The following is a 25519-nucleotide window of genomic DNA, read 5'->3' on the forward strand; positions in this document are numbered from 1 at the left end:
TAGGTGTCAGCGTCATAACCATAGACCCGAGTCTCATCACCAGTTATGATTCTTTTAAGAAATATCTGGTCCTCATTTGCGCAGTCCAGAAGCTCTTCACAGATTGCAAGGTTCTGGTCTTGACTCATGAGTCATGGGATGAACTTGGTGACAACATGAAGCTGTGTTATGATTTCATGACATGATCCAACTGAAATGTTACATTCTTCTGTAATTTCTTGGACAGTCAGTCCCTGATTGGCACACACAATTTCATTGATGTTCCTGACATGAGTGCCATCAGTAGATGTTGAAGGGCTTCCTGACTGAGGGTCAACTTTAACTTCTGTCTGGCCATTTTTAAACTGTACCAACCATTCATAACACTGAGTATGACTTAACCACTGATCACCCTAGGCTTCCTGCATCATTTAGTGTCTCTCTGTAAAGATGTTTGTGAGTTTCATGCAAAATTTAATACAGAATCATTGCTCCTCTATCTCTGCGATCTCATAATTTGCAAACTGTGCCACACAACGTTCTATTCAATACGGTACTGAACAATAACTGATTGACAAACAACAATGGAACTAAAGGCAGTAACACATTAAACACAGGTATGTGCAGGTATGCCAACTTCATTTCGCTCCGACACCCCATTGGCATGAAATTATTAATGCTTCGGAGTTTTTCGAACAGAAAAAAGTGGTGGCTTGTAAGTTAGTCCTATTTTTGTCTTTGTGTGGAGTGCCAAAATGGAATTTGTGATATAAATTACATTATTTCTAAATATGAAGGTAAAATATTTTAATAGTGTCAACCGACCACTTAACCTGAAAAATATTCTCCCTCCATAGAAGTCTTCCTTACAGTTGGGCATTTTTGTCATAATTAATGTAGAAGTATAGAGTAAGGTGATATAGTGGTTATGGCTTGGGACTTGTATTTGAGAGAAATAGGGTTCAGTCCTCTCTGCAGTTACCCTAAGTAAATGCAAGGATAATTCCATAGAAAAGGCAGCAGTTTTTCCTGTACCGTTTTTGCCCAAACATGGTTTCATCTCAACCTCCAGGTATCCCACCACTGACAGGTAGGGAAAGGAAAAAATTATTTTATTTACAACCAAATTCGGTAATTTTTTTTTTTTTTTTTTGCAAATTTTATGTTATTTTTGGTCAGATTTGTTGTTATTCTTGCCGAGTTCATCACTATTTTTGACAGTTTTGTTGCTATTTTTTTGCAAATGTGTTGCTATTTTTGCAAAATCCAGTGTCTCTTGACAAATTTGATGTTATTTTTTTGCAAAATTTGTTGCCATTTTTTCTTGTCAAATTCAGCATAATTCTCCCCTCTCCCACCCCCACCCCACCCCCCAGCTGTTTTTTCCCAATTTAAGTATTATGTTTTGCCACATTTGGTGTTCCTTTTCTGCCCCCCCCCCCCCCCCCCCCCTCCTTTTTTTTCATAACTATAAGTTACGAATATTAGTGAACTGTGATCCTCAGATTCATACTGTAACATTTTTATATGGGGGAAAAATTTCATGATATCTTGTAAAAATCGCTGATTTTGCATTATTTCCCTAAAGCTGCTAATTTCATAGTATTTTTCAGGTTATTGTTTTCGCAAATTTTTCCTGTCTGTATCGATAGGACGTAAAATATCAGACTTCCATTTCTTTAGGTAGCATGTCATTAAATATAACAGAGCCCACCATCACACCAATATAGTAGAGACACTATAATTGTAAAATATTAAATTTCAAGTCCATAAGTCCTTGCAATATCAATACAGCCCCTTACTATTTCAGAGCAAGTTTAAGGTAGTTTGTTTCTTGTTGCATACATCACATGTACAGCAGATTGTTATTATCTGGAATATGTCAATATGTTAAACAGTTTGTATAACATATACATGTCTCAGATGTAGGATTATCTGTGTGTATTATTTGGAAAAAAAAAATGTTGGGAATATTTATCATTATTAAATTTGAAACTTCCGGAGCACTACACTCCAGCCCTGTTGCTCTTCGGGTGTCTCCAGTGCGATCCCAGGTCCTCTTGGCCTACTACCCAACTAGGTACAGGGGATCTTCCCTGGGGGTAAACAGTGCCTGCGGTGATGGGCTTACCTCCCTCCTCCTCCTCCTCCTCCTCCTCCTAGTATAGCAGCGAATGAAAGGCTGCAGTATACCTGCAGTCAGGCCAAAAGCCCTTTCTCGACCTGAGAACCACAGATTTTACCTTTTTATTTAATTTTGAAGTTGTCTTGCCTCATACTGAGTCTGGTAATTTCAATTTATTGATATTATGTGGAAAAAGGCCACAGTAAAGATCTGAAACTTACCTGTTGAACCAGAAGGCACCCAACACCAATGTTACACTGGAAATGTATTTTGGGGCGTGTTGGTCTTCTGTTGACATTCTTGCTTTAGAGACCCAAGCACAGGCTGCGTGACTATTCATAGTAACAGTAGAAATTTTGGTATATTAAGTTAGGTTATATGTTTCAATTCTACATGGTATAATATTGCTATTGCTTCATTCTACGTAGAAAAAAAAACATTTGTGTAAGTTTCTCCTGTATTGTTGAAGCTACTAAAAAGCTCAGTAATTTCATATTTAAAAGAGAAAAATTATGTATACCTACATAAGTGTGCCTATTTCTAATTCAAACTAAAGTCTGAACTAAACTTTCATTTTGGTCTAGCTTCTGGTATCTGATGAAAATGATGCGATCATATATTTTCAGAATTTGGCAACAAATCAACGTATTTCAACTTCTGTCTGTCTCTGATAATTAACAGCAATATCTACTCCCATACTCATTGCAACTAAGTAATTATGTTTTGGATGGTAATATTCCACATATTGCAAGGGTAACCATAAATTTTTAATCATCCCCACAAAAAAAATAGTTACGTAATTAGCTTCTTTTTTAACTTTGCAGGTAAATTTCTGCAGTCCTGGTATACAATGAAATCCCAGCGCCACAGTACTGTAGCATACTGCTGCACCACAGTACTGTAGCATACTGCTAGAGTAGCAAAAACAATATGGTGCAGTCCATCTCTATCTTGTCATTGGGCTCCACTGTTTTGTTTTGGCTACTTTAGCAGTATGCTATGGTACTGTGGCGTGGGATTTCATTGTGTAAAAGAAGTGCAGATACTGTATGTATGAGGTATGATCAAAAAGTATCAGGAACTCTTTAATTTCTTGGACTTTATCCATATGATCTTAAAAAAAATTAACTTGTTGGTACACATGTTCCTCTTGTATGTTTGCATTTTGAGCTGTTTTAGGTATTTAGTTTATTGTTGAAAGTCGAAAAGGTTACACGTTTTTAAGTGCTTGGCAAATTTTTACTTTTGAAAAAGATGGATCAAGGAATTTTCAGAAAATTTTGCTTGAAAAATTGAATAAAGCACACCATCACATTCAAAATGTTGACTGTGGCATTTGCTGACTCTACTACGAGTAAGACAAGAAGTTACGAGTGGTATAAATGTTTCAAAGAGGGTCGAGAAGGCGCTGATGATAACCATCACTATGGACAGCTCAGAGCAACAATTACTGGCTACAATGCAAAAGGAGTAAAGACGATGCTTCTGGAAAATTTCTGAATCACCATCACAGGGCTTACTGATAATCTAGGCACATCCTTTGGCTCAGGCCTAGCAATATTTTTTGGATGTTTTGGACGTGAAACGTATAGCACCAAAGTTTGTTAAAATCGTTGAATTTTGACCAAAAATGACATCATTTAGACATTGCTCAGGAATTGCCGAATGAATTCAACAATGTTCTTGAACTTATAAAGAAAATTATAACAGGTGACAAAACATGGATATATGGGTATGATGCCTAAACCAAGGCCCAATTGTCCCAATGGAAACTGCCTGAAGAGTGAAGATCGAAGACTGAAAACAATTCCACAAGTTAGATCACTTGTCACGATTCTTCTCACTGGGCTTCCCCCGCTGCCCCCCCCCCCCCCCCCATTTACTATGGCATAGTGCATAATGAGTTCCTGTCGTCTGGTTGTATTGTCAATAAGGAATGCTACCTGGAAGTTATCTGTCATTTGTGTGAAGCTACCGGAAAAAAAAGACCAGAATTGTGGTAAAACCACTCATGGAAATTGCATCATGATAATGCTCCTACTCACATCTCAATGCTTGTTTGTAATTTTTTGACAAAAAGCAGAACTGTTATGTTGCCTAGCCACCATATTGCCAGACATGGGCTCCTGTAACTTCTTTCTGTTCTCAAGCTGACGAGAACCATGATAGGGTGTCGTTTTGTCACCATTGACGAGATAAAAACAAAATCGCTGATGGAGCTGAATACTGTAATGAAAAGTTAATTCCAGACATGCATCCAGGTTTGGAAAGAGCACTGCATAAGTGTATTCTATCCAAGGGGGGTTATTTTGAGGGTACAAAGTTAATGTTGTTGATTAAAAACAAAAATTCCCATTACTTTCTGATCACACCTTGTATCTACCAATAAACAATTTATAACCCAACTTCATTTTTCGAGGTCATAGTTATGGCTTTATGTCTACCTCTTGTACTGCAGTGTGCATCATGTTGAATCTTGGTGAATGATGAAAGCTGTGTACCAAACTCGGGTTTAAATCCAGACATCTGCATGATGTAAGCAATATTCCTTCATGTGACCTACTTGAGTACACCTCACAAAATGATGCATTGCTTTACTCTCATTCTGTTAATATTTGTTTTGCAGTAAGCCAATGACTGTTTACAATGCGTGATTATCAGCAGTGACTACAAAACGCTCAATAAGGGCTCTATATCATATCGAACAAAATAGCTACATAATGAAGGAAACTATAACTGTCAGATTCTTTACATATGTTGATACTTTCCATACTTCATGCCGTCACCAATTATCATAAATTGTAGTAATTTAAGTTTTATGTTTACAGATAAAAACAAAGGTCAGTCTGCAATGGCAGAAGACAGAGACCGAGCAGCTGTGAACAAACTCAGAGTGGTGTATGAGGCACTTGTTGAAGATAAGGGAAAAAATATCATTTATTTGCGTTTGTCGGCTGACACTGTTGGATCTCTTCAGTTGAGACCAGATACTGATCTGAGAGCTGATGTGCAATTTCAACTGAATCGTATACCGTACTGTGAGTGGCATTATGCTGTTGATAAAATGTCAGACTTCCGGATTATCTTCCCAGATACTTACCTGGAGCCAAGCATACCATGGACACCTCAGAGGTTTACAAATATTTTACTTACATTCTAGTTTTGGTTTTGCATAAAAGTGATTAAAATGCTGAATTTAAGTCCAGATTATGTTGTTATAAATTTACTGTGTATGATTATTGCTTAGGTTTGCATCTGTTGTTATCCTTTTACTGCCAAATAACTATCTAATTGTGACACAAAATTGACATAGGAAGTGTTGCTCATGATTTGAAAATGATTGTCATGCTGCCGGCCACCCCCCACACCGCCTTCCCATTCCGACCCCACCCTACTCTTCTGAGTTACAGCAGAGGTTTTAGTACATTAACAAAAGATTCAAAGGCAATGGCTATTTGTATCTTTTCCACTCTTGATATGATGTAGTGGTGTAATTTTGCAATAACATGGAGAGTAATAAGAATGTTTTTTTTCATACTTGGGATCTGATTTTGAAAAAGGAAAAAAAATCATGTTGATGCCAACTTGTTCTTTTATTCTTTTAGTGACAAGTGCACATGTAGATACTATGAAGTAAGAAACATTATTTCAAATAGTGAAATATTTAGAAAATGAAAGATTTTGCTGTAGGAAGCCTTTGCATATCCAGTGTATGGGACATAATTTCCCAGGCTATATGATTAAGTTTTCAGATCTTCATTTCTGTGCCTTAGAATATTCGGTGACTAAAATTGCAACATAAGTCTTGGAATTAGTTACTTTCACTGACTATAATTTACAAAAGATGACACTGGTTACGTCATAACCCAACGTGTGGTGTGACCTACCTACATTTAGAAGCACACACAGACATTCAGGGTTGGCGCACTAGTCTGCTTCATTTATTGCTTTTTCATGTGTTAGCACGGAACATGCAAAGAACACAGATGCTTATTTGCAAAAACATAGATGAGATTTACTAGATTCTCCAATCACTTATACCAGAATAAATGGCTGTCTTGGCCTGTAACTTAGTTGAGAACTGAACAATGGAAAATCCAGGATAGAATGTAACAGTACTATGAAAATGATAGTTGCTACGCACCATATAGAGGAGACGCTGAGTCACAGTTGTGCACAGCAAAATAACTGTCAGAGAGGGAGCTTCCGGCCAACAAGGCCTTTGTCAAAAATAAACAACACAACACAACACAACACACACACACACACACACACACACACAGGTGCGCACAACTCACACACGACTGATACAGTACAGAGACTGTGGTCGTGTGTGTGTGTGTGTGTGTGTGTGTGTTGTGTTGTGTTGTTTATTTTTGACAAAGGCCTTGTTGGCCGGAAGCTCCCTCTCTGACAGTTATTTTGTTGTGCAAGTCTGCAACTAAGCGTCTCCACTACATTGTGAGTAGCATCTATCCTTTTCATAATATTATTAGTTGAAAATTGGGTACAGTAGTGCATGGCACAAACCATGGAAGTGCCAGATTCTATTTTTCTAACTAATTCTTCAGATTCAAGTACTACTCGCAGTGCACGTGACATAGAGACATAGGTACAGGTAGACAAATGCATGTTGGAACCCTGTATAGAGGTACATCCAGGCAAACTTTGCAAGTCCTTCTTAGTGCATGAAGTTAACAGAGACTGACGGTCTTTGCTTTAGGCTCAGCCACCCAAGGGCACCCTTGCTCATTGAAACTCATGAACTGAGCTTTGTTTGGCATTTGAGGACCTCAAATTCACAATTGGTGCAGCTGAAATCAGCGATGTCTCGGTGCTTGTGACCTTTTGTTGAACTGACGAACGCATCTTGCACTGTTTTCCTCTACCTAAGTTACAAGACTTATAGCTAATATTCATATTTGGTGGATTTTGTTTTCTTTCTCTGGCAGCCTTTCATTTTTTGGTCATTACAGTTATTTTATTGAGCATTTAATGCAATATTCAAAACTAACAAAACCTTTTAAAATAACATTGATAAGTATGTCTCAGTGTGAGTTGATTCAAAGTTTTAATTGTTCCCTTTTAAAAATTCTCACTCATATTCCCCACCCCCACACCCAACCCTATCTCCTGGAAGTTTAGATTTCATTAACCTGTACTTCATATAATAGTACAGCCCAAGAGATTACCTAAAAACAAAATATTGGATTTTTTGTGACATAATTAAGAAGTTTCAAACGATGTTGCAGCCCAAAATTTTTACAAAAGAAAATTTTCTTTGTATACCAACAAAAGCATTGAAATGAGGAAAATAGTTCTTTCTGCCCAGAAGAGGGGCAAAATAGAGATTATGTGGTTATAGCATGTGGATATAACATTACTCATAAATAAAAATGTATTAAATGTGATGTGATGTGAACAGTTCCATTGAAGAGATGTGGAAAATGCTATCCTTGCCTTCACTACAGGTGGGGCCCCCATTTCGCAATCTCGGTGGCTCCTTTCCCTAACTTCCTGATTCTATCCCACTTTCCTCTGTCAGGGAGGAATTAACAGTTGCAAAAACTGGGATAATGGGATAAAGTCATCACTTTTACACTTATGTATGCCTAATATTTGAGAGTGTAATTTTTTTCCCTTCCTTAGGCAATGGAGTGATATTCTTGACCCAAAACTGAACTTGAAGCAAAAGGAAGCTATTGTTGCCATCACAACACCAGTCACCTACGCACTGCCACCAATTCTCATCATAGGTAAGTAAATGTGTGACATTTTACAAAGGCATTCATTCTTGACATGGTTTTATAGTCTGATGAAAGACAATAGGTAAAAATAGCTACTAGCTGTTTAGTTTTGATACAGATAATGATTTTCATTGCTGAACTTGAGTTGTAATAAATCAGTTAATATAGTGTTACGAGAGAAATATGTTCACATGTGTTCTAATATTCCGTTGAATCTCTCAAAAAAAGTCTCCCAGCAGTGATAACTGTAGAAATTGACAAGAAGCTATAAAGTTCATCATGGAGCATGTGAAATGCGCAACTATGTGGTATACAAAAATGTGAAAATGTGTAATCTTCACCTTTTGAGGTCTTAAGACTTTCCAGTCAGTCACTTTGGCTGCCTTTCGCTGCTTTGGGCTCGTATACACGTCCTCTACACCGTTTCCCAAATGGGATGGATGTGTGGATGTTGGCCACTTGGGTTTTCCTGCAGTGATATGACATCTATGTGCATCCTTAGTTGCTGACCTCTCACTGCTGCGGATGATTTATTTCCATATCTCAATGAAGAAAAGAGTTCAGAGTATTTAGCATGCAACATTTATGCCTCATTGCATCCTATCTGTCGCGATGACTTAAAATCTTTAGAACAGGCTCTCACTTTTGATTAAGGAAAGACTAGGCCCAAGTTTGCTCATATAATGAATTTTGTTATCATGCAGTTCCTCAGCACATGTTAGACGTGGACACATCACTATCATTTGTAGAAAACCTCATTTTGGTATCTTGAATTGTTTGAGATGTAATGTTTGATAGCCCTTCAATTTGTGATGTGAATCGGTGTGTCACACACAGCCATCTGTTGATATAAAACCCAATACTCAAACGAAATGGGATACTGTTGTGCTCTCAATTTTAATTAAAATTTCGATATCTTATCTACATTTCATTCACTGCAATGTATGAGCTAAAATCAACTGTTTGCGACGTTTACACAATGCGTTTTAACCTCTGCAGAATCTTAAAAATTTTGCACTGTTTTATGTAGTACAGTAACTGTGATGTATAATGAAAAGTAATTCAGTCATTTATCAAGCAAAGATGTCAAACTATAAACTGTGCAAAAATCAAACTTTTGTGCTAGTAATAGGCTTAAAATCGGATGATAAGTACTTTGTAACAGCCAGAACGCCATTTCTCAGAACGAGAACCAGCATTTGGCAAGCAATACAGCTGTAACAAAAGCCAGCTTCAGCATAGAGTGTGGAGAGCACGTCTTTGGCAGCAAAAAGCTTTATATAAAATTTGTTGCTTTGTCTTTGGAAATATTTCTGAAATCATTATTCTTTTTCAGGGCCCTTTGGCACTGGGAAGACTTACACTTTAGCACAAGCCATCAAGCATTTACTTTTGCAATCGGGTACACACATCCTAGTCTGTACACATTCCAACAGGTATGTTTGCATTATTTTTACAGCTTGCCTTTCTTTTCTCACTTTGTTCAGTTGCAAAGTATTATAAGCAGTTCCATATTCATTAATTGTGTATCAGAGTGCGTGAAAGTGTGCCCCCCCTCATCCTCCTCCCTCCCTCCCTCCCTCTCCCCCCCCCCCACACACACACAGAGAGAGAGAGAGAGAGAGAGAGAGAGAGAGAGACAGACAGGGGGGGGGGGGGGGGGATGCAAAGTATAAGCCAGCATGTATTTGTCACTGCTTGCTAGCCTTCCAGTCCATTACTTTAATTTACAATTGAATTTGATGATTGTAAGACAATCAGTGTAAACACATATCTGATTTCTGTACAATTTAATTAGTGAAGGTTGAATGCCATCTAAGTGAAATTGTGTGATCTGCATCTGCAAGTCCGAATCAGGCTAGTTATTTTACATGAATCAGAATCAGGCTAATTATTCTATATGAACAACTGAGAGAAGACAATAACTCCTCACTTACACGTACAAGTTATTTGCCATCGTTCTGTATATAAAGCAGTTTAAAGATGGTATGGAGCAGTCCACTCGATTAAAAAAAGTCAGCATTCGCTCAAATGAGCAGATATCAGTTACAGCAACTAAATAATCCTACATATAACTTGTGACCATCTTCAGCTGTGTTAGTATCAATTATAATTTTTTACAGAACCAATAAAAGTAAATGCTGCATTGTCTTTTTTTGTAATTACCAGAAATTTGTTATAGTATTCTGTCCACTGTCTGTAGATATAGCAAATGTTGTGACACTTGTCTCCTTTGTATGTCATTAGACAGCCAAGAGATTACTGTTAGGCATGATTTTTGCATTTACCACTCAGTATCTTTATTGGCTGTGAAATATGGCATCCCGGCTGAGACACAGTTGAAATTATGGCATCCCGGCTAAGACACAAGTTGAAAATATGGTCACTATTTTTTATTTACTTAAATTTGCCATATTTCGTGACAGTACCTTTTCCATTAGACGTTTGCAAGGCGATATTAGTCTTGGCTTCAGTTGTCTAAGTATGATTCCACAATGCATCTTTGTCGGCTGCAGAAAAGACGTGGTTCAACGTGTTTGCCTCATTTTGGTGTTTCAAATACCATTTCTTCAAATGTAATTTCTTTTTTATAGTTAATACAACAAAAAAAATAGGAACATAATTGAAAATTATTTATGACGGCGACCTTCACATTGTTCTTCCGTCAACACACACCAAGAGTTAGCTGCCGACTGACTATAGTCGAAGACGACTCCAGTGTCAAAGATGTTTTGCACAACACACAAGCTTCCACTTGTAATCAGTCTCTTTGCTATTCTTCGATACATTTACTAATCGTAATCAATATGCTTTCACTCTCAAAAACAGAAGTAAATTAACATATAATAAGACAAATTATAATAAATTCTGACAAAAAATATAAGAAAACATTTACAATTCGGTATCGACAAATACGGTAAAAAAAATAACATCTCCCAGATCCATTACAGCTGTTTACTCATACAGTACATGTAAAATTATTTAATTAGGTGGATAAAAAATGTGCTCACCAAGCAGCGGCAGAACACACATAAAAGACGGTTGTAATTGGCAAGCTTTTGGAACCAGTGGCTCCTTCTTCAAGCAGAAGGAAGAGGGGTGAAGGAGAAGGACTGGAGAGGTCTAGGAAAAGGGGTAGACCTAACATACGGGATGAGAAGGAAAGGAAAAGTCTTTCCTTCTCTTCCTGTACAGTAAGTACCCGCAGTTCTGGGTGACTTTCCCAAAATCTACCCCTTTTTCGAGACCTCTCCAGTCCTTTTCCTTCACCCCTCTTCCTTCTACCTGAAGAAGGAGCCACTGGCTCTGAAAGCTTGCCTATTACAACAAATCTATCCAATTAAATAATTTATATCTAAAAACACAGATGATGTGACTTACCGAACGAAAGTGCTGGCAGGTCGATAGACACACAAACAAACACAAACATACACACGAAATTCAAGCTTTTGCAACAAACTGTTGCCTCATCAGGAAAGAGGGAAAGATGAAAGGATGTGGGTTTTAAGGGAGAGGGTAAGGAGCGGAAAGACTTACCTTAGGGGGGAAAAAAGGACAGGAATACACTCGCTCGCGCGCGCGCGCGCGCGCGCGCGCGCGCGCGCGCGCGCACACACACACACACACACACACACACACACACACACACACACACACACACACACATATCCATCCGCACATACACAGACACAAGCAGACATAATTGAATGTCTGCTTGTGTCTGTGTATGTGCGGATGGATATGTGTGTGTGTGCGAGTGTATACCTGTCCTTTTTTCCCCCCTAAGGTAAGTCTTTCTGCTCCCGGGATTGGAATGACTCCTTACCCTCTCCCTTAAAACCCACATCCTTTCATCTTTCCCTCTCCTTCCCTCTTTCCTGATGAGGCAACAGTTTGTCGCGAAAGCTTGAATTTCGTGTGTATGTTTGTGTGTATGTTTGTGTGTCTGTCGACCTGCCAGCACTTTCGTTCGGTAAGTCACATCATCTGTGTTTTTAGATATATTTTTCCCACGTGGAATGTTTCCCTCTATTATATTCAATAATTAAATAATTTTGTCAATAATTGATTGTTTTTGTTAGTACATGTAAAATATATCACGTAGTACTTAACATTATGAAATAAATCAATTCTTCTTGATATAGAGATTTTACTCTTGCTCAGTTATGTTCTTCACTTACGAAATAACTGAAAGAACCAAATAGTAACAAAATGTCTCCAGACAAGTTACAAAATCCCTCTATATTGTACTTTCAGAACCTTTACATGTGGAAGGTGGTGAAACACCTTCTCTCTCTCTCTCTCTCTCTCTCTCTCTCTCTCTCTCTCTCTCTCTGTGTGTGTGTGTGTCTGTGTGTGTGTGTGTGTGTGTGTGTGTGTGTGTGTGTGTGTGTGTGCACGTGTAAACTGCATGTAATGGACTGTGACTTGTGAGGTTAATAAACGGTGAAATGTACCAGGACGCACTACATGATTGTACCACTAACAGTTTTCAGACACGTGCTGGATCTTTTAAGAACATAAGCCTCTCCATCTATTCTGACCTCACACCACCATTCTCTCTCCATGACACGCTCCTTCTCTCCAGTGATCCTGTCTCTTGGTCTTCTTCTAGGTCTTCTCATTTCTTACTCTATCCATTCCAGTACACCCCGTTCTGCTTCTTTGAAATTTCATCTCGTAAGCCTGTATGCTGCTCATTTGCCTTACTTCATTACTCACATTTCTGACGCATACATGAGTATTGGAACATAATACATCACTTACGTTTTGGCAGTACATCCCTGCTCCACACCAGGCTTCGGACACAGTGCAGAAATCTACGTGGTTGACTACCCCGTGCACTTACCTTATATTATTCCTCCTGCTATCTTCTATTATGCTTTCCAAGTACTTGACATTTTCACTATTTTAGTACTTGTCCTCTAATATTTACATCTATTGCTACTTTCCTCTTAGTCCTGTCACTGTCATTTCGCCCTTCTTCACAACAAATTTTGATCCGTACTGACCCGCCACTTCCTCCCACACATTTAAACTTTCTTGTAGCTCTTTGTCTCCATTTCCCCATGCCATTCCTTTCTTATTTTCGTATCCTATTTATGCTACTGCCCATCGTTATCTTTCCGCAATGCTGATGAAAACTAGGAGGGATAGTGCAGTCACTTGCTTGTGCCCATTTTTCTCTTCAAACCAGTCTGTCTTCTCTTACTTTTACACAACTCACTTCCTTGATACATTTTTTTCATTCTCATAGTCAGCCTTTGAATTCCCATTTTCTGCTTCTGTAAAGATGTTGCTTTCTTCACACTGTCATATGCTTTCTCAATGTCCAGTAACACCATTATTATATTCTTACCACATTTGTAATGTCTGTCTTAATTCTGCCTTACATTAAAAATAAGATCTTTGTTGACCTTTTTGGTCCAAACCAATATTGTCTGTCTCTGTCCTCCTCCTACCACCTTGTGTACTGTGTTTTACAGAATGTTCTCAAATACTTTGGCAGCATAAGAATAACTCCTTTATAATTTTGATGAAGTTTCCTGCAAACCCCTCTTAAAAATTGGTGCTACGATTCCCTTTTCTAGTGTTCACGTGTCCTCGTTTTCTTTCTCTTCTGTTCTCGTGACGTGATGCACCCACTGTGCTCCATCATCTCCATACTTTCTCATTCAGTGCATTTCATCCTTTGATTGTCTCTGTCATTTCTCTATTTCTGTCCAGATTATGTCCAGCTTGACATCCTCTACATTCCGTGACTCACGACTTTCCTCTTCCGTATTTCCGTTGGTGTTTAGTAACTCTTCAACATATCCCTTCCACATCTCCTTGATTTTTGTATCTTCTCAACTTCCTTTCATTCATTATTGATCATCCTGACACTTTCCATCAGGTCTCTCTTCTTAGGCATAACCTATTCCATAGAGGACCTTTGTACTCCTCTCACTGTCCTTTTTCATAATTTTTGTCCACTATTCTTTCCATTTCCTCTTCTCTGCTGCTATCCGTCTCTTTGCTATGTTGTGTATTTTTTTTGTTCTGCTTCTGATCTGTCCTGAAATCGTATATGGAATGCTTTATTTTTCTCTGCAACCTACTTCCTTACTCTATATTTCCACCAGGGTATTTCTTTCCACTTTTTCTTATTAATGGTTTTCACACACAATTTTTGTCCTGTTTCCACCATAATTCTTTTGGATCTTTCTTTCTTTTCATCTACTGGCTGCATTGTATTCCACAGTGTGTCATTCTTTAATATTTCCTGAAATTATTTACATTTTGCTTCTTTCAATTTCCACACTCTTATTGTTCTTTTCTGTTGTTCTGCCCCCTTTTCCTTTTTACACAGCCTCACCACTGAAAGAAAGTGATCACTGCTTAGGGCTTTGGAAGGTATTAGCTTGACGTGTGTGCTGGTCATGTATTATGTAGTTTATCACAGAGTTACTTAACAAATCGTGTCAGTACCATGATACCTTGTGACTTCCCTTTTCTTAAACTAGGTGTTACTGACTGGTAGCCCCCACCTTTCACAGATGTCTAACAATTTTTGCCCTTCCTCCTTTCTCTTTCCCAGCCTTCAACTACCAGTACTTCCAAATAGCCCACATGCCCATTTAAATCTCCCATTATTGTGATCTTCTATCCGGTTTGTTGTTCCTACATTTTCTATTGAACAGAACATTTAACTCGTGGTTCCTGTAGTAGCATCAGCAGTACTGAGATCATTTATAGTTAACAACAACATTCAGTTCCATTTATTGCTTTTCCTCCAGCATCACATTTTTCTTCATGTAGCTGAATGTATGTAAACTGTAACAAATCTTGGTTCAGTCTGTTTGATGCAGTAAAACCAGCGGTTCCAAACACTGCTGCAAATGTAATAATTTTGAAATGCACTTTGTTCACACAATTAGGGCTGCAAATTTCTGTTTTTAATGCTGCAGCATACAGGTGTAGAAGGTCTCAGAAAGATTGATCAGTATTCGGGGATCAGACAGAAGTGCTCATTTGAAGCAAACAAACTTCCTATGGACAAATGTCCTTTCCCAAATGGTTTCCGGGACAGAAAACATTTAATGTGCATTGTTATTTTTCTTCTGTATTATTCAATGCATTGTCAAGTTCACACACGTATAACAGTTTGAAAACATTACAACATGTATTGTGCTAAGTATCAGTTGAAAAATACGTATTTTTGACACATTAGCCTCTAAACATTATCATACACGTTACACTACAGCTATTGTACTCAGCACAATAAATGCCAGAATAGCCCACTATCAACTTCCGTACATTGGTGCACTCGTGGCAGAACACGTTGTGTTGCCTGTCAGTGCCTCTGCACCTTTTCTAATGTGTTCAGCTGCATCTGTGACATGACCAAGCAGCTCATCTTGCATATTCACCATCTGTTTGTACATCTTGGACTTAATCCAATTCCATAAACAAAAATCTGATGGCGTAAGGTCTGGTGATCTGGGTGGCCAGTTAATTTTACTACCACAACCAATCTGGTGATTAAGGTAGATGCAGTTGGGATGTTCCCCCATACGTCTGGTAAAATGTGGAGGGACCCTGCCATCTTGTAAGCACATTGCAGTCTGTGGGGGCAGGAGAATTTCCTCAAGGTGTTCAGCTAATGAATTTTTCAAACAATACTAGTAATTTGCTCTTCTGAAATGACTGGATCTATCAACGTATTACCAATCATACCACATGAAACATTGATCGAAAAATGAACTTGTAAATTCCATTCCGTGTAAACATCTCTTCATCAGTGAATAGTATTAATGGAAGCAAATGACAGTTGTCTTTGAACCAGTGACAATTCAAGTCATGTAGCATTATCGCCAATACTGAGATTACGAACTTGCTCTACGTGAAATGGGTACACGCTTTCTGCATTTAATGTTCATCGTACACTTGTTCATGGGACATTGATACATGCAAAAAATCGCCATGTGCCATTTCAACAATGTGTTGCTGTTGCTGCCCAAGTTGTTGAACTACACGCTCAGAAGAAAAATGGATAAATGGTAGAATACACTTTCACACAGTGTGCTTGAAATTCTGGTAAATACTCTATGATCAGGAATTCGACTCATTGGAAAGCACTGACATTGTTCTTTGACAGCAGCAGGAGCACTATCATGGCAGAAGCTGTGAACATATTTCCTAACTGCATATTCTTCATTATTGTAAATGTGGGACATTTTAGGCAGCAAGCGTACAAACACAGTTAACCGATGCTTCTTCGTGATACGTGCCTAATCGCTCACACTACTTTGCTCACAACCTGCTTGTTTAATGGGAGAAAGACATTCCAAGCAAAGAGATTGAAAGTAATGAGGCAAGATGGGCTAGAATAAAATGTCGAAGGTGTTGGGCGGGTAAGACATACAAAAACAAATGTACATTCAATGTGTTCCATCTTTGAAACCATATGAAGTTTTTTGCTTCAAATGAATGTTCCTGTCATATCCCTGAATATTGATTCCTCCTGGGATACCCTGAGGTGCTACAGATGTTGATTTCTATTATTTATTTCTTCAATTTGTAATACATTCTATCAAATGAGTGAAAGCAGTCCCTTAACAGTCACATAGACTTCTTCATTACTAAAGCTTATGGCTACTAGTGTTCAGTGGGTAATATACTCATGGGCTCCTTTCTTGTTATAAGCAACAAATTTAGCAGTAAGGTGGAGACAATAACTCTTGCTCTTATCTTAAAGAGAACTACAGGATAATGTGCATGTACCTTATTAAATACAGATACTGTTTATTATGTAACAGAAACTTTGCAAAATTTTTCACTTATGTTGATTTTCTATACTCTCTCAGTTGAACAGCTGATGCACAGTTTCAGCCTGCCATTACGTGTCCCCTAAACTGACAAGCTCCACAAAGACTGTCAAGTAACACTGCTGAATAAGCACATATTACAGAAAGGATGCCACATAGAAATGTTGAAACACAACTGTTGTTATATTTGTGAATGAAAAAATTATTTTAGGGGAAATTTATTTGGTTGTTCAATTCTTGTACTAATGTCATGTTACGGTGTGACATTAGTGCTCCACAAATTGATGGAAATATACTTTTCTCATGTTTTTCTATCTTCTTGGCCACTGCTTTTTCTATTCTTTCTTATAAGTTTCTTCCTTTTGTGGAGTAAGTCCTCATCCAAGCTTTATTTTTCTTCTTTCCTTGGTCTTCTTCTTTCTTGGTCTTCTTCTCCCAATATTATGATGTTATTTTACTTTATTCTTGCCAGTTGTTTTCTGCAGTTTCTTTCTGATTTCCCTTCTATGACGCCTTTGCTGGTAATATTTATCAAGGAAGTAGTAGTCTGAAACAAAATTGTATGTCAGAGAAGGATAACACTCCCACTATCCTTTTGTGAAGAATTGTCTGCACCAAGTTACCTTGGATCACTTTTTCAGTAGTACTTTCATACTTGCTTCGCTTTGAAAATCTTTCAATTTTATATTTCCTTCAAGCACTACTTCAGTTGTTTCCAGGAGGAATTGGCTCTCTAGTGTCTACGTGATTAACTCGAGCTGCTGTTTGCCCACATTAACCACATTTATTGTTGTCTGAATATTTTTCATCTCTTTCTTTCACTGCACTGAAGTACTGTATTCCCATTTCTCTGAGGATCATAAAAAGGTACCCATTTTACATTTAAAACATAAAGAGCAAAAAGTTGTGAAAAAAGTATGTTGTCATCTGGATGGACCACTAGTCTTTCAATTGTTTCTCTGTGCATGTTGTAATTAGACAGAAACGGCAGTGAAATTGAAACATTTTCATTTGATGATTTTTACTATTTTACGTAGGTCTGAATGAAAATCTGTTTGAAACATTAAACACAAACTGAGGGGCATTTTGGGCCTTCACCAACAGAAAAAAACCATTCGTGATTGATGGCCTAGTAAAGAAGAACTAAAAAAAGTGAGGAAGACTAAATGTGCAAATAAAGGACTGAGTGCAAAATGACCCAAACTAGGAGATGACGTATTGAAATGGATTAAAGGACACCATCAAAATGGTGTTGGAATTAATACAAAAATGATTCAAATACACACTCTTAAACTAGTGCTACAGTGAAACTTGACAGACTTTGAGGGTGGAATTGGCTGGTGCTACAGGTTTATGTAGTGTCATGGGCTTAGCATGCGAAAGAAAACCAAAATTTCTTAGAAAATGCCACAAGAGTATGAAGAGAAAATATTGTCTTTCCATTGCTTTATTATTCAACACCGAAGGAAAACCAGTGTCGAACTAAGCCAAATAGCGAATATGGACGCAACGCCTCTGACATTTTTTGTGCTGAGTAACAGAACTGTTGCTGTGAAAGGTGCTAAAACTGTAACTATAAAAACAGGTGGACATGAAAAAATGCACTACACTGTTGTCCTTTCATGTTGTGCTGATGGCACCCAGTGATCATTTTCAAGCATGAAACAATGCCAAAACCTTCCGAAATACTGCCAGTTGTTGCTCATGTACATGAGAAGGTTGGATGGATGAGGCTGATATGATACTGTGGATTAACAGAGTGTGGGAGAGAAGGAAAGGTCTTTATTGAAGTAGAGTTCTTGTCTTGTTCCAGATCAGTTTAGTAGTAATTTGAAAAATCGTGTGAAAGATAAATTGAGAGAGGGAAGTACGGAGCTTGTTATTCCGGGAAGACATGCTTCACAATTGCAACCTCTTGATGCCTCAATAAATAAACCATTTAAAGTGTGTATGAGAGAGGATTGGAACAAATGGATGAAATGCAACATGAATCACACTGATGGGAGTTTTAAAATTGCCTACAATCAAAGAAGTGTGTCAGTGGATAAAAGTCATGTTCTAGAGTGAGATAAGACATTATTGTTAAATCTTTCAAGAAGTGTGGCATAAATAATGCTCTCGGAGGAAGTGAAGACAACCTTGTATGGGAAGAGGAGGAAGAAGAAAGTTCAGATGATGTTTTCATGGATATTAAAGATCAGTTTGGTTTTATGAACTAAGAATTGTTTTAGTCTGGCCTTGCAATCTAATAATATAAATGGTAAAAATGTTAAAAAAAATTGCTCAAAAATTAAAATGTGTCTTATAACCTGTAACATCTTATAGTCCATAAAACATGGTATATGTGTAGTAAGACATCCTTGCTGCACCTTTCAATAAATTTAGTGCACCTTTAATATCACATTGCTTGTGTTTTATAAGTTCATACATGAGAACTCTCAGGTTATAAAGATGCACAGTCATTTGATACCCATTGTATACCAAGCTACTACACTGTACAACTCCTGAGATAAATTCCGTTGTTTTAGTTGTCAGCAGTAAGGTTGGTTTGATGTAGTTGTTTAGCCCTGTTACCTGCAGCTATATTCTTCATTTCTACGTAACTGCAGCATCCATCATCCTCAACAATCTGCCTTCAGTATTTATTTGTAGGTAGCAATACTGCTGTGATTTTTTCCTTTCATCAACACTTAAACTACAGTTTTCAACAATGAGTCTTGTAATGATGTGTGAATAACTGTTCTATTCTGTCACTTTAATTCATTATGTTCTTTATTAAATATACTCCCTTGTTGACTTATTGCTGTATATCCTCATTATTTACTTGAACAATACATCAAGTCCTCAGCAGTCTCCTGTAATACTGAATTTCTAACGCTTCTAATGGATTCATTTCTGTCTACTCCATTGTCTGTGCTGCACAGAAAAAAATCAACGTGTTGAATTCTGCTCCATTAAGTTTCGGGAATGCAGCCACATAAATTCTGCTTCTTCTTCTTCTAATATTTCGGCTGTATACCTTTCAGCCATCTTCAGAGAGAGCCATACGACTGACGCTCCAGCGCTCGCTCCATCCTTTTAAACTCGCGGGCCGCGCCACTGCGCATGCAGCCACAGATAAACAAGGTGCCAGTGATGTTGATCGGCGGCAAAGACGTACAATATGCATGAGTTACATCTATGGCTGCGCATTCGATCCATGCTGGGAGGTCGATGTATTCCTGGGAGCTGGACTGTAGCGACGTCTTTGTAAGTTCAATATTGAAAGTGCCGGATTCCATGATTTATCTAATGTGAAACCGCTGTCTCTATTAATTAAATTCTTCGTCAAGCGGATTTCAATGGCCTCTTTTACTACGGAGTCCCAGAAAGATGAAACAGAAGTCAGAATTTCGACATTTTCATATACCATAGAGTGACCAGAATCAATACAATGCTCTGCCACAGCCGATTTACTGGGTTGTAAGAACCGAGTGTACCTGCGATGTTACGTACACCTCTCTTGGACTGTACGATTCGTTTGTCCGATATATGAAAGGCCACATTCACATGGTATCTTGTAAAATCCAGGCTTGCGGAGTAGTAAGTCATCTTTAACGGAACCCAGGAGTGCAGCCGTCTTCGCCGGTGGACGAAAAATTACTTTTACTTTGTTTAGTGAGGATCTGTCCTATTTTGGATGAAAGGCTTCCCACATACGGCAGGAAAGCCATGGATTTAAATGTTTCCTCGTCAACTTCTGCATTCCTTACGGACACCTTAGGTGCAGTGTGTAGTGGGGTGAAGGATGGAGAGAGGCAGAAGGCAGGGAGAAGGTTGAGGGGTTGGGGGGGGGGGGGGGGGGGGAGTGAGTGTCTAGGTCTAGCAGCTCGTGGGAGAGTGGGGAGCCACTAGATGCTTCCACTCCCCAACCCCCTCCCTGCCTCCTACCTCCCTCCATCCCTTACCCCACCCCACCCCACCCCACCCCACACTGAACCCCCACCACACCCCAGTACACTCACTGTGGACCAGGAAAGAGCTGGCAGTCAAATGAAAACAATGTAGGTAGACAGGTGTGTGTGTGTGTGTGTGTGTGTGTGTGTGTGTGTGTGTGTTTACAGCTTGAGAAAAGAATTCCGTTCCAAAAGCTAGCAAAGTAAAGCACCTTTTGTGTGTCTATCTATTGACGACGCAGCACTTGTGCCTTTAGCCGAGTTGTCTCCTTAATTCCTAAATAATTCGTCAATCTTTGTTAGAGTAATACTCTGCAAAATACAGGACTGCATTTGTATGCATGTTCTTGCATTTAGATTCCTATCTTTTCTCTCTCTCTTTTTTTTTTTTTTTTTTTTTTTTTCACCTTCATATGATCTTAAAGAATTTTGGAATAATAATGATGTATGGTATGCAGATGTTTTGCGTTTCCATTGTGTCATTTAGTGTCATGTTCCCCCTATGATAGCCTCTTTATGTTTCCATCTCTCCCCTTTCATCTCAGAGGCTGGTGACTGGTCTGGAAAACCTGAAAAATTGAAAATGCGCATGGAAATTGAATTTACTGGAAAAGCTGGGAAACCTTGTGGTACTTTGAAATATTTAGGGAATTCTGAGAGAGAAAGAAATGTTTGGAGTCATTTTATTACAAATTGTTCAGGGATTCTTATTTGAGGACACCTCTGGTGTGATTATTGGCCTCAATCCTTTTTATTGTCCGTGTGCTCTCAGGCTCTACATCTCCCCACCGCAGGATTGTGAATGTGACAAGAAGTGTGAAGTACAGGAGAATTTGTCACATAGCTGTGAGTTCCTCATTTGCACAAACAAGAAAGTGGGTTTTTCGGTTCTATAAAAAAATATAAATACAGATCTATATTGGAACATATGTGTTTTTTAGCTCACATTTTAATAATATTCACATGTCAGTTCTCCTTTTACGAATTGCAGTGCAAAGTAGTACTTTGATATCTTTGTTACAGGGCCATTCTTCAATTTAACAATAAGCATAGCATGACATGCATCTGATTTGAAACTAATGCTTTGTTGCTATCGAAGTATATTGATATAACATTCCAATGACAACAGTTTGAAACATATTCTATCAAGGATTTCTCATTTATCTAATGTTATTGCACAGTGACACAGCATAGTGCAGAAATTTTGACAGACAGTGGCAGTGAAGGACAATGAAGGAATTTCCACTGGTAGCAAGAGCTTATCACTTACAGAATTGTTGGTGAAACTTAAATCCAAGCTGGACTTGGAACAATCACTAAGTGATGTGGCAAGAAAAAGGCCATAATAACAAGTTAGGAAAAACTTGCTTTCACATAAAACAAATATTGTTGCTGGAAAATTTGGGATATAGCCTTGAAAAATCTAGAAATTTTGTGATTAAATAAAATTGCCACCTTGTCCTAGTTCTTGAATAAAGGTCTTGTTAAATAAAATTGCCACCTTGTCCTAGTTCTTGAATAAAGGTCTTGTTCCAATAATTCCAAGAAATTATTATATTTGTCTACATGTTTGTCACATGTTGTGTCAGTGTGTGATTGCTATACCTACTCATTACTTGATTTTTACTTTAGTATTTTCTGTTTCATGATTATTGAGGGCTTTAGGTATTTTGACTTTTGTCATTTCTTTGTTTTGTGGGTCTGGGATTACAATTCGTGTGCCTCTGATATTTACTTTTTGTTTTTAAGTAAGTCAGTTACCAATTTAGTATTGGCATTATTTAGTTGTTCCACATTATTATTTCCATGGTGAGTGTACAAATTTGGACAGCACGATGAAGGCAGTACGCATACTTTACAGGAAAAAAAGGTATTTCTTTTGAATAAAGTAATTTCTGTTGCTGAAGTACCATTATTTTTTTAGTGCAGCAGACCTTTACATCAAAGATTATCTTCATCCATATGTGGAGGCTGGTAATGAATATGCGAGACCTTTAAGAATCTATTACCACAAACGATGGGTTGCAACTGTAAACCAGGTTGTGCAGAAGGTAAATATTACATACAATGTTACTTACTAAACTTAAAAGTGACATTCACACTGATACAATTTTTTTCTTTTCTCAGTATTGTCTAATAGATGTTAAAGGAGGAGTGAAATCATTTCGTATTCCTACAAGAGAGGATATTATGAAGCACAGGGTTATTGTTGTAACTCTGAGTATCTCAATGTACCTATCAACATTAGGTTTGCCAAAAGGTGAGTTGAAACAGTGGTTAGAAATTCTTTGATATGATTATATTTCATATACTTTCTATTCTATATGAGAGAAGTTAAATAAAGGAAATATTTTTATTTTTGCAAATAAATAGATTTTGGTAGCTGTTTAGTGATAAAATTGCACTTAACAGTGAAGAAAGCATCTACAGACCCACTCTTCTTAGACTTCCAGAAGCCAAGTAATACCTGTGATTGGTTAGCTGCTTGCCCTTGATTGGATTTTTATATCTTCAGGCAGATATTATACCAAATTTGTGGCTGAGTTTAGCCCCTCTTTTAACAATAATATATGAAAGATACTTGAACAAAAAACTTTGCCCAGTGGTTGGAAGAAGGTGCAGGTCACACCCATCTACAAGAAGGGAAATCGATGTAATTCACAAAACTACCGTCCAGTGTGCTTGATGTCATTTTGTTGTAGAATCTTAGAACATATTTTGAGTTCAGATATAATGAGGTACCTTTGACGAATGTTATGAGGTATCTTAGACACAATTACCTCCTCCGTACTAACCAGCATGGCTCCTGAAAATATTGTTGATGTGAAACCCAACTTGCACTTTTCTCATATGACATCTTGAAAGCCTTGGATCAAGATACAGATAGATGCAGTGTTTATTGACTTCTGAAGGGTATTTGACTCACTGCCACACACATGTTTGTCATCAAAACTGTAATTGTATCGGTTAGCAAGTGAGATTTGTGACTGAATTGAGAATATCTTGAGGGGGAGGGCTCAGCATGTTATCTTGGATGGAGTCAGTAACAGGTGCAGAAGAAACTTCAGGTATGCCCCAGGGAAGTGTGTTTGGACCCTTGCTGTTTACGTTGTATATTAATGACACTGCAGACAATGCTAATAGCAACTTAAGACTTTTCACAGATGATACAGTTGTCTATAGTTAAGAATTGTCTAATGAAATATTTGCACTAATATTCAGTCAAATCTCTATAAGATTTCAAAGTGGTACAAAGACTGGCAATTTCCTTTACATGTTCAGAAATGTAAAGTTGTATATGTGAGAAAATGGGGAAAAAAAGACTTAGCATTCTATGAGTCAGAGCTGTAATCATCTATTTGTACAAATACATACCTGGGTGTAACAACTTGTGGTGATATGAAATGGAATAATCACATAATACCCATTGTAGGTAAAGCAGGTTACAGGCATTGATTTATTGATAGAATACTGTGATATATAATCAGTCTACAAAGTAGATTGCATACAGCCTACATACATTTGAAGATAGACACAAACTATCCCGTGAAAGTCTGTTTAGAACTTTCTAGAATCAGCTTTGAGTGATGAATGTAGGAGAATATTACAACGCTGTATGTATTACTCCCATCCCATAGGGATCGGGAAAACGAGATTAGACTAATTATAGTGTGCATAGAGACATTTAAGCAATTGTTCTTCCCACACTACATATGTAAATGGAATGGCCAAAAATCTTAATAAATGGTATCTTGGGAAGTACCGGTACCAAGCACATCACAGTGGTTTACAGAGTATATATGCAGATGAAACTTCCTGGCAGATTAAAACTGTGTGCCAGACCGAGACTCGAACTTGGAACCTTTGCCTTTCATGGACAAGTGCTCTACCATCTGAGCTACCCAAGCACGACTCATGCCCTGCCAGTACCTCGTCTCCTACCTTCAGAAGTGAAGATGTGAGGACGGGGCGTGAGTTGTGCTTGGGTAGCTCAGATGGTAGAGCACTTGCCCGCGAAAGGCAAAGGTCCCGAGTTCGAGTCTCGGTCCGGCACACAGTTTTAATCTGCCAGGAAGTTTCATATCAGCACACATTCTGCTGCAGAGTGAAAATATCATTCTGTAGATGTAGATGAACACACGTCAACAGAAGTTTTGCATCACCCTTTTATTTTAAAATTTGTGGCACAGAAAAGAGAAATTGGCTTTGAGACATGCTTGTACATTCCATGTGCAGTGTGTCCAGATCGTCAAATAAAAAAAATGGTTGTTTGTATAACAACAAAATCATGTTTTTACCTTAGAGGATTTTTCCCAGCACTCCTGAGAAATGTCATTACTTTGTGGAACACTCACTTCTTTGGATGCAGGCATGAATCTGTTGTGGCATACCATCAATGAGTTGATCATGCCAGCTCTGCTCCACATTTTCCCACTCTTTAGTGGCTATTATGTGTAAATTGCACAGTGCATGGTCACTGTCAATGTCCAAAAACAGATCATTGGAATCAGTCCCCCATATTTCAATTGGGTTTATGTCCAGGGAAGGGCAAACCACTCCACTCTGGTGATCCTAGCATGCTGACAGAATTTGTTCATTATAACAGCACAATAGACATGCGAATTAGCATCCATCAATGTGAAATTATCACCAAAATGAGTGCAATAATGCCCCACTAATGCTTGCAGAATCTGGTCCCTGTATTGTAGAGCAATAACAGTGTCCTCAATACCCACAAGAGTTATGCAGTGGTCCCACAAAATATAACGAAAAACACCAATCGACCACTACCTTGTTGCAAAAGTGGGATGCCATGTCAGAGGTGTTTAATATTAATGGTTGTCTCCAAACACATTCATGTGACTGTCACACCTTACAAGAATCTCAGTACGGTCCAGGGCATCATCTTTCACCATGATCTTT

At 38.1% G+C, this 25519-nt stretch overlaps 1 protein-coding gene across 1 annotated transcript in view; it reads left to right on the top strand.

The window, feature by feature from the left end:
* Positions 1 to 25519, top strand: part of LOC124605713 (probable helicase with zinc finger domain) — a 150562-nt gene that overhangs the window by 48742 nt on the left and 76301 nt on the right. The window contains exons 6-10 of the mRNA XM_047137586.1: positions 4933 to 5236; positions 7754 to 7860; positions 9188 to 9287; positions 22521 to 22647; positions 22724 to 22856. Coding sequence (XP_046993542.1) covers positions 4933 to 5236; positions 7754 to 7860; positions 9188 to 9287; positions 22521 to 22647; positions 22724 to 22856 — 771 coding nt within the window. The remainder of the gene's footprint in view (positions 1 to 4932; positions 5237 to 7753; positions 7861 to 9187; positions 9288 to 22520; positions 22648 to 22723; positions 22857 to 25519) is intronic.

Source organism: Schistocerca americana, chromosome 3, assembly GCF_021461395.2.
Source record: "Schistocerca americana isolate TAMUIC-IGC-003095 chromosome 3, iqSchAmer2.1, whole genome shotgun sequence".
NCBI lineage: Eukaryota > Metazoa > Arthropoda > Insecta > Orthoptera > Acrididae > Schistocerca > Schistocerca americana.